General features: G+C 40.3%; 2 protein-coding genes and 1 long non-coding RNA gene across 5 annotated transcripts in view; 1 reads left to right on the plus strand and 2 right to left on the minus strand.

Moving 5' to 3' along the window:
* LOC135932102 (retinol dehydrogenase 7-like) overlaps window positions 1-6,075 on the plus strand; it is a 46,926-nt gene extending 40,851 nt beyond the window's left edge. For 2 of the 3 annotated variants that reach the window (XM_065469749.1, XM_065469747.1), the window contains exons 3-5: window positions 4,506-4,764; window positions 4,836-4,999; window positions 5,083-5,378. In XM_065469749.1, the coding sequence (XP_065325821.1) occupies window positions 4,506-4,764; window positions 4,836-4,999; window positions 5,083-5,306 (647 nt within the window). In that variant the 3' untranslated portion in view covers window positions 5,307-5,378. Of the gene's footprint in view, window positions 1-4,505; window positions 4,765-4,835; window positions 5,000-5,082; window positions 5,379-5,822 lie in introns of those variants that run through there. The other variant, XM_065469748.1, reaches the window with a different exon arrangement.
* On the minus strand, window positions 708-4,498 carry LOC134620952 (uncharacterized). The gene is made up of 3 exons (XR_010092166.1): window positions 2,224-4,498; window positions 1,579-2,175; window positions 708-1,493 (listed from the first exon to the last, which is right to left on the minus strand). It is a non-coding gene; the product is annotated as an uncharacterized LOC134620952 (long non-coding RNA).
* Window positions 6,076-6,774: 699 nt separating the features above from the next.
* Window positions 6,775-10,503, minus strand: LOC134620900 (ATP synthase subunit beta, mitochondrial). The gene is made up of 10 exons (XM_063467250.1): window positions 10,368-10,503; window positions 9,405-9,578; window positions 9,129-9,303; window positions 8,839-8,960; window positions 8,575-8,759; window positions 8,324-8,482; window positions 8,017-8,139; window positions 7,628-7,840; window positions 7,342-7,543; window positions 6,775-7,240 (listed from the first exon to the last, which is right to left on the minus strand). The coding sequence occupies exons 1-10, from the start codon at window positions 10,468-10,470 to the stop codon at window positions 7,143-7,145; spliced, it is 1,554 nt and encodes a 517-aa protein (XP_063323320.1). The 5' UTR covers window positions 10,471-10,503; the 3' UTR covers window positions 6,775-7,142.
* Between the last annotated feature and the right edge of the window lie 2,714 nt (window positions 10,504-13,217).

Consider the following 13,217-nt stretch of genomic DNA (forward strand, 5'->3'; position numbering starts at 1 on the left):
CCAGGCTATGAAGGAGGAGATGCCAGCAGGTATTTGTGTGTGACCCAAATGTAAATAAAGGACTCCACTGAGCATCACTGAAACTCTGCTAGTAACACTCCATATGACAGGAAGCGCAAATGGTGTATTATGCGGGTACATAGGACTAAACAACTAGTTAAAAAGCTTGTTCCAAGATCCAACATCCCAGTTAGAAATGTTTTTATTTAATTCCTAATTTTATTATGTGACAATATTGTGCAGACCTCTGAAGAGTTGCAAGATTAGTTATTGGTAAAGATAAGCAGTTATTTTAGTCTTGAAATGTCAAGGGATGAACTGTTAGCCCTAAATCTGTTAATCTAGGCCTCATTTGAAGGGTCTCAGTGAAGATTCAGAGATCGTTACAGCACAGAAACATCTTTAGGGAGGGTTACAAACGGTCTTCTCTTGGCCTCTGACAGCAGATTCATCTCTGTGCTTGTCCCGTTAGACCTGTTGACCATAATATTACAGTGATTACAGTTTTTTTTAAATTGGTTTGGCACTATTTTCATAACTAAAGTGTGCATTTACAAATCTCTCAGTACAAAACTCACATTTGATCACATTTGTAACACCACTAGTCATTCTTTCAAATCTGATGTCATGATTTCATTGCATTTGCACATATGTACATTCCACGTAATCATTGTATCAGAACACATGATCATTGTGATATATTTTGAGAACATTTGCTTTAATCACCCAAACAAAACAGTAAGCTCTTTTTTCAACTTAGTACTTTTACCAATCATTTCATTCAGGAGCAAATAATACAAGGTAAGCGATTCAAATTGTCCTTGGTGATGAATGAGTGTAACTTTTACACAATTAATCAAGCCAGTCATTAACATTGGGCCATAAATTTTCATCAACATCACAGTGGATGTCTTCGTTGTTCAGGCACCGTGGGAAAAATCTCCTGGCATGACGAATCCAGGCTTGACATTGCTCAGCAGTTATATCACCACAAGCTTCACACATGGCTTGAAGAAGGGAGACATGCTCATGGGGATGGCGATCATACACCTTCCACCTCCATGTAGAGAAGAATTCCTCAATTGGGTTGAGGAAAGGGGAATATGGTGGAAGATAGAGGGTCATGAAGCGAGGACGTGTTTGAAACCATTCCTGAACCAGCTGTGCATGGTGGAAGCTGACATTGTCCCACACAACAACACAGACGATGTCTTCTCCCTGACAGGCCTGCTCCAGTTCATTTAAAAAAAAAAAAAAACTATCAGGTGTTCAGTGTTGTATGACCCTAGAACTGGTCTACAGCCTACCACACCATCTTCAGATATAGCTGCACACATTGAGATGTTTCCCCCACGTTGTCCAGGGACTTGGATGGTAGCCCTTTGTCCAATAAGGTTACGTCCTCTGCGTCTAGTTTTTGCCAGATTGAAACCGGCCTCATCAACGAAAATACACTTGTGATGATTCACAGCAGCGTCCAGCTCCATCACCCTCTAAAATGATAATTTAGTTAGTTTTTTTTACAACTAATAGTTGTCAGTACTGTTACAGTAATTGCATGCCAGTTTAGTGTTGTACCTGAATATATTCTGAACGCAGTTGTTTCACCCGGACATTGTTCCTCTCAAAAGGAACCAAGTAAATTTGTTTCATGGAAACCTGGTGCTTCTTCAAAAGCCAGGCAATCGTTGGAAGGCTAATTGATGGCACATTGGCAAAGGTGTCATTGCTGTTCTCAATAGCCTGTTTGATTTCAGACAGCCGTATGTCATTCCTTGCCCTGACCATTTCCACCACAGCCAACTCCTGCTGGTCAGTCAAAACACGTGGGCGACCACCACCAGGTTGTCTCCTGTTAATTCTGAGGACAATCATATACTGTCAATATTGAAGTATTACAAATCACATTACTGTAAACTGACAATTACATGTTGTTCACCTATACAATAGGGTACTATTTTTTAGACGTGAAGTTGCTATAGCAGACATACCGGTTTTCTTGGCGAAAAGTTCTGATGACAGAGCTGACAGTTGACCTTTGTAAATTAGGCTGTACCAGCCTGGCAGCCTCAGCCATGGTAAAGCCTCTGTTAACCACATGGTCAACAATGATGGCCCGGACTTCATTAGAGATGATGGTGCGTTGTCTTCTGCCTACATTTCTCTGAAGACCACCTCTCTGTCGAGGAGCACCACCACCTCTTTCTCTTTGTCTGTGCCCACCTCTCTGTCGAGGAGCACCACCACCTCTTCAATGAAGGTTTCCTCTCCCTACGAGTCTATCCTGCTCCATATTTGAACAGTGCAAAATCTCAAACACAGTTCTACTTATATGGTAACTAATTGTGATCATCAGGGGGAAACAATTAGCAATTAGTATTTCTAGATTGAAAGCTCTTGCAGCAATGTGTAACTTACAAATGATCAGACAACAATCAGTCAAGTTGAAAGTCCATGGTCATAATGAATGATTCATTGATTAAACATTAAGATCAGTTGAATTGAATGACAGACAAATGTATTAAACTGAATGACAAGAGATGCAAATCAAAAATTTTATAGTGATAACATTATGAAAGGCAGTAACTGTGAACGAAACATTTATTTAGATGAAACACTTATTTTGTGTAGTGAAAAGGATATTTTGTCATTATGTGTATTGTACTAACACAATTGGAAATATGCTGAAATGTTTGAAAAAGGTGCACTTTTGATGATCTGTTGTGATATAAGTACGAAGAGTTTTGAAAATGTACCAATTGCTTGTGAAAACTGCGCCAAACCAATTAAAAAAACTGTAAAACATGCTGTATGTATTAAAGGTATTGTGCTGCAGTATCTATCATGAAGCAAGATAAGCACACCAATTAGTTAAACTGCAGGAATATCTTAAAGCCATAAAGACCTGGATGACATCCTCCAGTAACACTGTGAGGAACCTTGGAGTCATTTTTGACCAGGATATGTTCTTCAATGCACATATTAAACAAATATGTAAGACTGCTTTCTTCCATTTGTGCAACATCTCTAAAATTAGAAATATCCTGTCTCGGAGTGATGCTGAAAAACTAGTTCGTGCATTTATTACTTCTAGGATGGACTACTGTAATTCATTATTATCAGGATGTCCTAAAAACTCCCTGAAAAGCCTTCAGCTAATCCAAAATGCTGCAGCAAGAGTACTGACAGGGACTAGAAAGAGAGAGCATATTCCTCCTATATTGGCGTCTCTTCATTGGCTCCCTGTTAAATTCAGAACGAATTTAAAATCCTGCTGCTCAGATACAAGATTTCATTTAATGTTTTTTCTCCAGTTTCATGACTATTTACATTGTAGATTCTCACTGAAGGCATCAAAACTCTGAATGAACACGTGGAATTATGTAGTAAAGACAAAAGTGTGAAATAACTCAAAACATGTTTTAGTTGTTTGATTCTTCAAAATATCCACCCTTAGATTTGATTACTCCTTTGCACACTCTTGGCATTCTCTTAATGAGCTTCATGAGGTCGTCACCTGAAATGGTTTTCCAACAAGCTTGAAGGATTTCCCAGAGATGCTGAGCACTCATTGGCCCTTTTTTTCTTCACTCTGCAGTCCATCTCATCCCACAGGATGCTGTGCTAGCCATGCTGATTCAGTGTGCTTTCAATTTTGAATAAATCTCCAACAGTGTCAACAGTAAAGCACCCCCACACCATCACACCTCCTCCTCCATGCTTCACAGTGAGAACTATGCATGTAGAGACCTTTTCTTGCACAAAGACCAAAGGAGCCAAAGATCTCAAATTTAGACTCATCAGACCAAAGCACAGATTTCCACTGGTCTAATGTCCACTCCTTGGGTTTCTTGGCCAAAACAAATCTCTTCTGCTTGTTGCTTTTTCTTAGTCGTGGTTTCTTAGCAGCTATTTGACCATAAAGGCCTGATTCGCAGTCTCCTCTGAACAGTTGATGTAGAGATGTGTCTGCTACTGGAACTCTGTGTGGCATTTATTTGGGCTCTAATCTGAGGTGCTGTTAACTTGTGATTTCTGAGGCTGGTGACTCGGATGAATTTTTCCTCAGCAGCAGAGGTGACACTTGGTCTTCCTTTCCTGGGGCGGTCCTCATGTGAGCCAGTTTCATCGTAGCGTTTGATGGTTTTTGCGACTGCACTTGGGGACACATTCAAAGTTTTAGCAATTTTCTGTACTGACTGACCTTCAGTCTTTAAAGTAATGATGTACTTATAGGAGGAGGAGACTGAGTTTGCTTTTACAGACACACAGATAAGAACCAGTATGAGATAAGCAGGGTTTACTCTAAACTCTGTCATGCAACCCGACTCTAGTAGAGTTCAGGGATAAAAATATGGACCTGGACTTGAGCAGAATAATTTCGCTTTGAGTTATTTTTCCAATTTGAATATCGATCAACTACTGTTGCTAGTGCACATAAAACATTACTGGTCAAGAACAGATGAATTTCAGTAGACTGTATGTGCTCTTTTTCATTATTTTAGGCCTGTGGGCTGTAGTGAACAATGCCGGCATCTCCATTCCCAGTGCCCCATGTGACTGGCTGACCCTCAATGACTACAAACCCATGCTGGATGTGAACCTGAATGGGGTGATTGGTGTGACCCTAAGCGTCCTACCGCTCATAAAAAAGGCAAGGGGAAGGGTGGTGAACGTTGCCAGTGTGTTTGGAAGGATCAGTCCTGTTGGGGGCCCATATACTGTCTCAAAGTACGGTGTTGAAGCATTCAACGACAGCCTCAGGTAAGGAGAACTCATAAAATATTGGTATGATAATACAAAGATTTCCCGGGTTAATGAAGTGTCCTTCTTAGGTTAAATATGGCACCTTTTGGTGTGAAAGTCCTCTGCATTGAGCCAGGCTTCTTCAAGACAAATGTGACCAACAGTGCTATCCTGAGCAAAAACATTAAAATGATCTGGGATAAACTTCCACAGGAAGTCCGAGATGATTATGGAACGGCATACCTACAGAAAGGTATGTGTGGCTCACCACTTCTTCCATTTATTTTTGTCCCCAACTGATTATTTGTTCTTATTTCATTTATTTGCCTCTTTTAGCATTAACAACCTTAACTGACAAAGTTGCCAAAATGAGTGATGCAGACTTGATGAAAGTGGTCAGCTGCATGGAACATGCCGTGGCTGCTGTCCAGCCTCGCACTCGCTACTCCCCGGGCTGGGACGCCAAGTTCTTCTGGCTGCCACTATCCTACATGCCAACCTGCGTCAGTGATTACATCCTGAATCTGGAAGCCATTCCCATCGCCAAGCAGATAGAATAACTTTGTATGTAATAAAGGCATTCTCTCTGTATGTACATCTCATGCATCAGTAAATTTAACTGATTTCAGAAAGGCCTTGTCTTTCAATCTGTTCTCATTACTTATCACATTACTTTCTCAGAAAGGAACCTTTGTACCTTTTTCACAAAGGCATTTTCAAGGCCATCTTATCTACAGATAGATAGGTCTTTTCATCTGTTCAGACTAGTGTCCATGACATTATTGATAGGCATGTGGGAAAGGTTAAGAAAGACCAATAAAAAAAAAAAAAAAAAAAAAAAAGAGTCCAGTTCACACTTGGTTTCAAAGTACACAGCGAGCAGGAGCGTGTTGTTGCTATACTTCAAATAGTAGAAATCCCTTGTTTTGCAGCACCAAAACAAGACTGCAATGTCACCTGCAGGATTTTAGTTAAAAAGCAAAATGTTTATAGTTATTGGTAGAGTTAGTTGCACAGATAAAAATAGAACTGTATGTCCAAAAGACATAGAAAAGGTAAAATCTTGTTTTTTTTAGGATGCAGTGCTAATCTTACCTTGGAGGGAGTCACTGACCTGGTGGCCACGAGGTTGTAAGGTTCATTCTGTTCATTTTGCTTCATGACTCCTATCTAGACGAGGAGTCAAACGGTTTAAATTCATAGTATTTTTTTGTCTCCAGTGGCACTAACAATCTTTCCTATATGAAACCTTAAGACATTAATAAGCCTTTATATTCTGTCATTGCTCCTGTAGGCAGTAATCCCATTAGTGCTTTCTAATAAAACCAGATTTAGAGCCAAAACTCTGTATTTAGGTAGTACCTTCACACTTTTGTTTATTCTTATATTCATATAGTCCCTGCTGTCTCTCTCAGAGATGAGATATATATATCTATATATCTCTATATCTCTATATATAGAGATATATATATAGAGATATATATATATATATAGAGATATATATATATATATATATATATAGAGATATATATATATATATATATAGAGATATATATATATATAGAGATATATATATATATATATCAAAGTTGTGATTAACATCTCCTGGCTTCTGACAGCAGTTTGAGATCTAGAGTGGTCATTTGTTTAACACTTCTGTGAAAAGCTTGAAACACTGAAATAAACAACGTTAAAATGAAATTATTTCTGAAACATCAGGTTTCAATATTTAGTTTTAGTCTTTGTCAAACTGGCTGCATCTGTCAACACTGATATGTCTCCATGACAGTCAACTGTCTTTAGAAAGACAGTCGTACAATTTTAACTTTTTATTTTTTTATCCCCGATTCAAGCGTTAAATAGGTTATTGTGGCTAAAACCTAATTTGTTTTTTTTGAGGTTCAATAAAACTCTGCTGTACATGCTTTTGAAAAGCATGTAAATTGGTGCATGTTGATTTAATTTGTACATATAAATGTACAATTTCAGATCGTCTTGACTACTTTGACCAAGTAAACAACTGCAGAATGACAGAATTGTTCAACTGTTTTATTTCAGCATGTGACAAGCTGCAGCACAGTTGATAGCTTAACATAGCAGCTCCAGAATGCCATCTTCTGGTCAAAGTAGACAAGGACAGCCATTACTTTAACTCCTTTACCAGCAACAAGATTTTCCACTACAAGTATAACCATTGAGAAAATATGCAGTTAACGATGAGTTTTATGTAAAGACTGTTTTATTCCATCTTTCACTGGAAACATTAAATAGAACTTTCAGGATGACAAGACAGGTACATTTGTATTTTGACATGTTTTACAAACCAAGTGCTCCTAACCACAGGGCCTCTCTGCTTCTACTCTTCTCTCTTCCCTTCACTTAGGTTGTCTGGATGTTTATGAGTGCTCCTCAGCCAGTTTCTCAGCTTTCTGAACCACCTCCTCAATTGGACCGACCATGTAGAAGGCTTGCTCGGGCAGAGCATCATACTCACCTGAAATGAAATGAGAACAAAAAAGGCAATTAAATTATAAACAGAGCTGAAGAAGTTGAGGACCACAAGCCATAAAAAAAAAATGGACAACTCAAACTTACCACCAAGGATGCTCTTGAAGCCCTTGATGGTTTCCTTGAGGGGCACCAGCTTGCCCAAGTGGCCAGTGAAGACCTCGGCCACTTGGAATGGCTGAGACAGGAAACGCTGGATCTTACGGGCACGAGCCACAGTGAGTTTATCCTCCTCAGACAATTCATCCATACCCAGGATGGCAATGATATCCTGTAGTGATTTGTAGTCCTACAGAGGAAGAAAGTAGCCTAGTTTGTTTGAAGCACTTACAGTTGTCATGTTAATTCTGATGGTACCAATAAAGCTGCAAACCTGAAGGATTTTCTGCACGCCACGAGCAACATCGTAGTGCTCAGCTCCAACAATGTTAGGGTCCATGATACGGGAAGTTGAGTCCAGGGGGTCGACAGCAGGGTAGATGCCCAGCTCAGCGATGGCACGGGACAACACGGTGGTGGCATCCAAGTGAGCGAAGGTGGTGGCGGGGGCAGGGTCAGTCAAATCGTCAGCAGGCACATAAATGGCCTGGAAACACAGGACTTGTTAACATTTTTGGAAGTCCTAGGTTACCCTTTAGGTTGCCAAGCAACATGTAAAACCAGGATTTATTCCTTACGGTCAGTAAGATAGTTTCCAGCTTATGTCAAAGTAAATAGATTTTTGATTTATAAAATGCAGACTCAGCACTCCTCAAACCTCACCTGCACAGATGTGATTGAACCCTTCTTGGTGGTGGTGATTCTCTCCTGCATGGTACCCATGTCAGTGGCCAGAGTGGGCTGGTAACCCACAGCAGAGGGAATACGACCCAGCAGAGCAGACACCTGAGAAAGAAGGTGAAGTCATCAAGATGCAGTTTGACAGAATCAGTGTATTTGAAGGAGGAACAGGGGGAAAACAAAATAGCTTTTGAAATGAGAATCTTTACATTGGATGTGTGGTGTAGCTAGAGCAGTTGTAAATCTTTATTTTTAAGGAAAGCTTTGGTTTAAATCAAGCTGCACAGACCTCAGAGCCAGCCTGTGTGAAGCGGAAGATGTTGTCAATGAAGAGCAGCACATCCTGACCCTCCTGGTCACGGAAATATTCAGCCACAGTCAATCCAGTCAGAGCAACTCTGGCACGGGCACCGGGGGGCTCGTTCATCTGTCCGTACACCAGCGCCACCTAGCATGGACAAGAGTTTGGTTAAATCAGACATTTTGGAATGTGCTGTAATAAAAATGCATCTTTTTGAAGTTGCTTTCCACAGTCCTCACCTTGGAGGTGGTATCCTTCAGGTTGATCACACCAGACTCAATCATTTCATGGTACAAGTCATTTCCCTCACGGGTACGCTCTCCCACACCAGCAAACACAGAGTAACCACCATGGGCCTTGGCCACATTGTTGATCAGCTCCATGATCAACACAGTCTTGCCTACACCGGCACCACCGAACAGACCTGTCAAGACGAGAAAACCAAGTTAGTTTATCACGCATCAAAGTCAAGGCTGAGAAAACGTGCATGTTTGGGCTCATACCGATCTTTCCTCCCTTGGCATAGGGAGCCAGCAGGTCCACAACCTTAATGCCAGTAACCAGAATCTCCTGTTCCACACTCATGTCAGTGAATTCAGGAGCCTCTGCATGGATAGGTGCAGTCCTGGGAAGAAGGGAAAAAAAGTAGATTAATTTAATCACTGAACACACCAGTTAACATTTAAAGCACAGCATCTATATGTCCTATCATAACAGGTTTTATTATTGCTTCAGACTGTGCATGTTTAAACCTCATACAAAAAACTGCAGGATATTTTCAAAGTGTACTTACTGTTTGGTGGAGATGGGACCCCTCTCATCAATAGGCTCCCCGATGACATTCATAATCCTGCCCAGGGTCTCGGGACCAACTGGAATTCTGATGGGGGCACCGGTGTCCAGAACCTTCTGTCCACGGACCAGACCCTCGGTACCATCCATAGCAATGGTACGCACTGTGTTCTCCCCTAACAACAGAATGTGATTTTAATGTGCCTGTTTAACCTAAGAAAGACTTGCTAGTGGTATTGTAGGTAGGTAGGTGAAGAGTATAATCCAGCTGGCTCACCGAGATGCTGTGCCACCTCCAGGACTAGCCTGGATTCACGGCCTGCCACCTCCAGGGCGTTGAGAATGGGAGGGAGACCCTCATCGAACTGGACATCGACAACGGCACCAATGACAGCCACAATGCGTCCGTTGGCGGTGCTGGCAGCGGCAGCAGGTGCGACATAGTCTCTACCTGGAACATGAACCACAGAGTGTCATACAGATGTGCTGCAGCTGTGACCTTGTTATGCTTTATGGAAGAAGCAACGGAAAGGGCTTGTGTACTTGTGTGTGTCCGGCCGGTACATCTCAATGTCAAGTGGCTTCGGCTAATCTGCGAATAAGTTTTTAAACGCTGCTGGAAAGTGAAACAGCAGTACTAAGCAGAATTCAGTAAAATTTCAGTTTATTTTATCAAGTGCAAATAAGCGAGTTCTCCCACTAAATAGCGTCAGCGCCAACAGTGACAGATGAATGGATAGCGATTCCGAGCTAGCATTGCTAATGCTGCATACTTGGCCACAAACTCAGTGACATAACTTTGTTTTTCCCTTTATAGTTTTGTTATTTTCGTATTGCATTACCTCCACACGTATCACAAAAGTGAACTGTGTTACCGACTGTCTAACCCTGCTAATCTGCAACTACTAATGCTAACAGCAGTCTTCGACCGCCTCATGTCATTACAGAGGTCATTTCTAATAACACATGAATAATACAGTCTTCTCATTTCACAATGCGAAGCAACCATGTAAAGATCTGTTTGCACACATGTGTACCCATTTAATGTTTTGGAAACACTCCGGCTGATTTAAAATGTACATTTTAATATTAAGGCCTGCTAAGCCACCGGCAGGCAAGCCAGCGTGTTGCTAGCACCAGCTAAGTTTAGCATGGTCCCTGCCCTCTTCTGACAGCCACGTAAATGCGTCTGTTCTTTAAACAGTCTTCTTTCCAGAAACAGCGAGCATGCAGGACTCACGTGAAAGGACAGCTGGAGATCCAACAAGAGCCTTCAAGGGCTGGACTCCAGGCTTCAGAGCCTGCAAAGCCCCGGTGCAGCAGCGTCCCACAGCTCCTAACATTGTCAAAATGGCTGAAGGTGGAAAGAGACGGAGGAACTTCAGGCTTTATAATGTATGACCGCTTAGACGAACTGCGCCTGCGCACAACGTAAAACACGCCACAACGAGCATGCGTAGTAGTTAAGCGCATGCAGTTGACATTGTGCCCTCGATAGAGCTGGCTTATTTGAACCAAATGACCGCCCAAACGAAAGGTTATAATCCCAGTTCTAATTCTGTGCTTTAGTTAATGTAGATAGTTTGGACATCTCAGTGGGGTAGCCAAATTAAATAAAAACCCTAGTGAAACTCTAACTAACTAGTGTTATCCACGTAACCTATTTTTATTATAGGTCACTGACAGTGCCCTCATTAAAATGAGAAATAGCCACAGTTTGCCTCAGGACACTTCTACCGTGCTTACATTATAGCAACAGCCAGTAGACTTTACAGAACAGAATAGCCCTTTATTTTTATTGTACATGTAAATCGAAATTACCTTGCTAATGTTAAAGATTCACAGCATAAATTGGAGAGTACTGTGCTGAAGTAATAGGGTTAGGATTAATTCAACAATAACTGAATTGTGATTTTAGTTTTACTTAGATTTAGTTTGTTCCTGTCAAACCACTTTTTTAAATTTTGCACATTTATTGCCATTATCAATAAAATATTGAGGACAATTTTGTTGTCCAGAACTGCTTTTAACAATGCAATTTAAAATATCCCATATTCCCTTTATATTCTTCAATATTTTACTATAATACTCCTTTTTTACATTCATTATTGATCATTTGTTTTCCATTTTGATGGTGTGAGTAAACTGTTCATCAGTGAAGTAGCAGCAGTTGTTGCTGAAAGTCATGTCCTTAAGAAACAGGAAAATAAACATCAAAGACTTGACTTGCATCCTGAAAAATGCATCTGACCTTTCATTTAATCTATCCGCTGTTTCTGAAATGATCAGTGGATGTCACAAAGCCATTTAGCATGACCATGATATACACTGCCAATGCCGTAAAAGCATACCTGGGTAGAAAAACGCACAGATGACTGTATACAGTGAGTGTCTACAGCCATCTGAGGCTCGGCCCTGTTTTGCGGCCATATTTTAGACAGTGGTTTTGAAAATCTTCTCAACTGATGGAATTATAAAAAGCAACATCTGATGGGGCCGAGTACAATAATTGAATCTGTAATGTCCCCTATAAATGCTAGAAATATGATGTTTAACAAGATACTTACTATGGATGGCATTACATTGTCCTCCAGTAACACTTTGAGGAATCTTGGAATCTTGTTTTTGACCAGGAAGCGTCTCTCAATTTTTATATTAAAAAAATGTAGGACTTGCATTTGCACAGTATCTCTAAAATCACTAACATCCTGACTCAGAGTGATGCTGAAAAACTAGTTCATGCATCTATTAATTCTAGGGCAGACTGTTGTAGTGCATTATTATTAGGCTCTCCAAAAAACTCTCTGAAAAGTTTATCCAGAATGGTGCAGTGAGATTACTGACAGAGTCTAGTAAGAGAGATTATATTTCTCCAACATTGCCCCCCTGTTACATACAGAATCTCATTTAAATTCCTTCTCTATGAATACAGGATCTTAAATAATCAGCGCCCATCGTATCTTAAAGACCTCATATTACTGTATCAGTCCATTATAGTGTTTAACCCTCAGACTGCAGGATTACTTGTTGTTAGAGTATAAAGTAGATTGGGAAGCGGAGCCCCTCTTCTGTGGAACTAGCTCCCAACTTGGATTTGGGAGAAAAACACCCTCTCACCCTTTTAAGATTAGGCTTAAAACTTTCCTTTTTAGCAAAGCTTATAGTGAGGGCTGGATCGGATGACCTTGAATCCTTCTACAATAGGCCTAGGATACTGGGGGCTTCCCATGAGGCACCTTTTTCCACTCATTATCTGTTTATACACATATTTATTTCTGTCTATCTGTAATTTGGCACTGTATAAATATAATTGAATTGTGTTTAATTTGATTCAGTTTGATTAAATGATGAAACAAAGGTAGCGTTTCATCTGTGTTCGAATTGTACAATATCTGTTTGTGCCTTATACAATTCAGACTGTTTGTTCGCCCATGTTTCAATGAATTGCTACATTTAATTCCCATTTTGCTAACAAAATATAAAGACATAACAGATGGCTCAAGGCGTCTGGACAGGTCTATCAGTTTCTTAATCAATCAAAAGAGAGAGAGAGCGATACACATGCACAGAGAGAGAGATTTCAAGAGAAATATTTTGAGTTAGTCTGCAGGATGAAACTGGGAAATTGTGAATTGTAATTCCACTAGATTTACAGTAGAGGGAGCTGCCGTACCAAAAGATATAGAATGTGTGACTCATGTTCTTTGCTAGTGTATGCACAGTTGTTTGGGGTTTTTAGTGCATGAATATGTATAGAAAAGTCTGTTGTCTTTGTTTTATTACACTTTGCCTTTTCAGCAGCACATAGTTAACACTTCCACATTAACAAGCAGGAATGTCTGTGTGCTAATCTTTTGCCAAAAGTCAAAATCAGACATCATATCTGATTACAAAGCATACTTAAGATTAGAATGGTTCTATACAGAGCATAATTGCAGGTGAGTCCAGTCAGCATGAAATAATCAAGTTTAGTGTTTGCTGATGCACTCGTGGTATTCTATTAGTTTTTTTAAATCTTTTTTTTAAACACCTATAATTTGGGTTATTGCTGTAAGTGAAAAATTGGCATCCCGCTCCATGCCTGTAGATG

This window comes from Pelmatolapia mariae, linkage group LG23 (assembly GCF_036321145.2).
Source record: "Pelmatolapia mariae isolate MD_Pm_ZW linkage group LG23, Pm_UMD_F_2, whole genome shotgun sequence".
NCBI lineage: Eukaryota > Metazoa > Chordata > Actinopteri > Cichliformes > Cichlidae > Pelmatolapia > Pelmatolapia mariae.

Bases quoted from the DNA above. Each gene is read 5' to 3' on its own strand.
- LOC134620900 (XM_063467250.1), bottom strand. From the start codon at position 10,470: ATGTTAGGAGCTGTGGGACGCTGCTGCACCGGGGCTTTGCAGGCTCTG. The intron at 8,140-8,323 runs GTCTGTGCAGCT...CTTCTTTCTCAG, and splicing joins TCACACAGGCTGGCTCTGAG to GTGTCTGCTCTGCTGGGTCG. The intron at 7,544-7,627 runs GTTTGCAGCTTT...CTTCCTCTGTAG, and splicing joins GCGTGCAGAAAATCCTTCAG to GACTACAAATCACTACAGGA.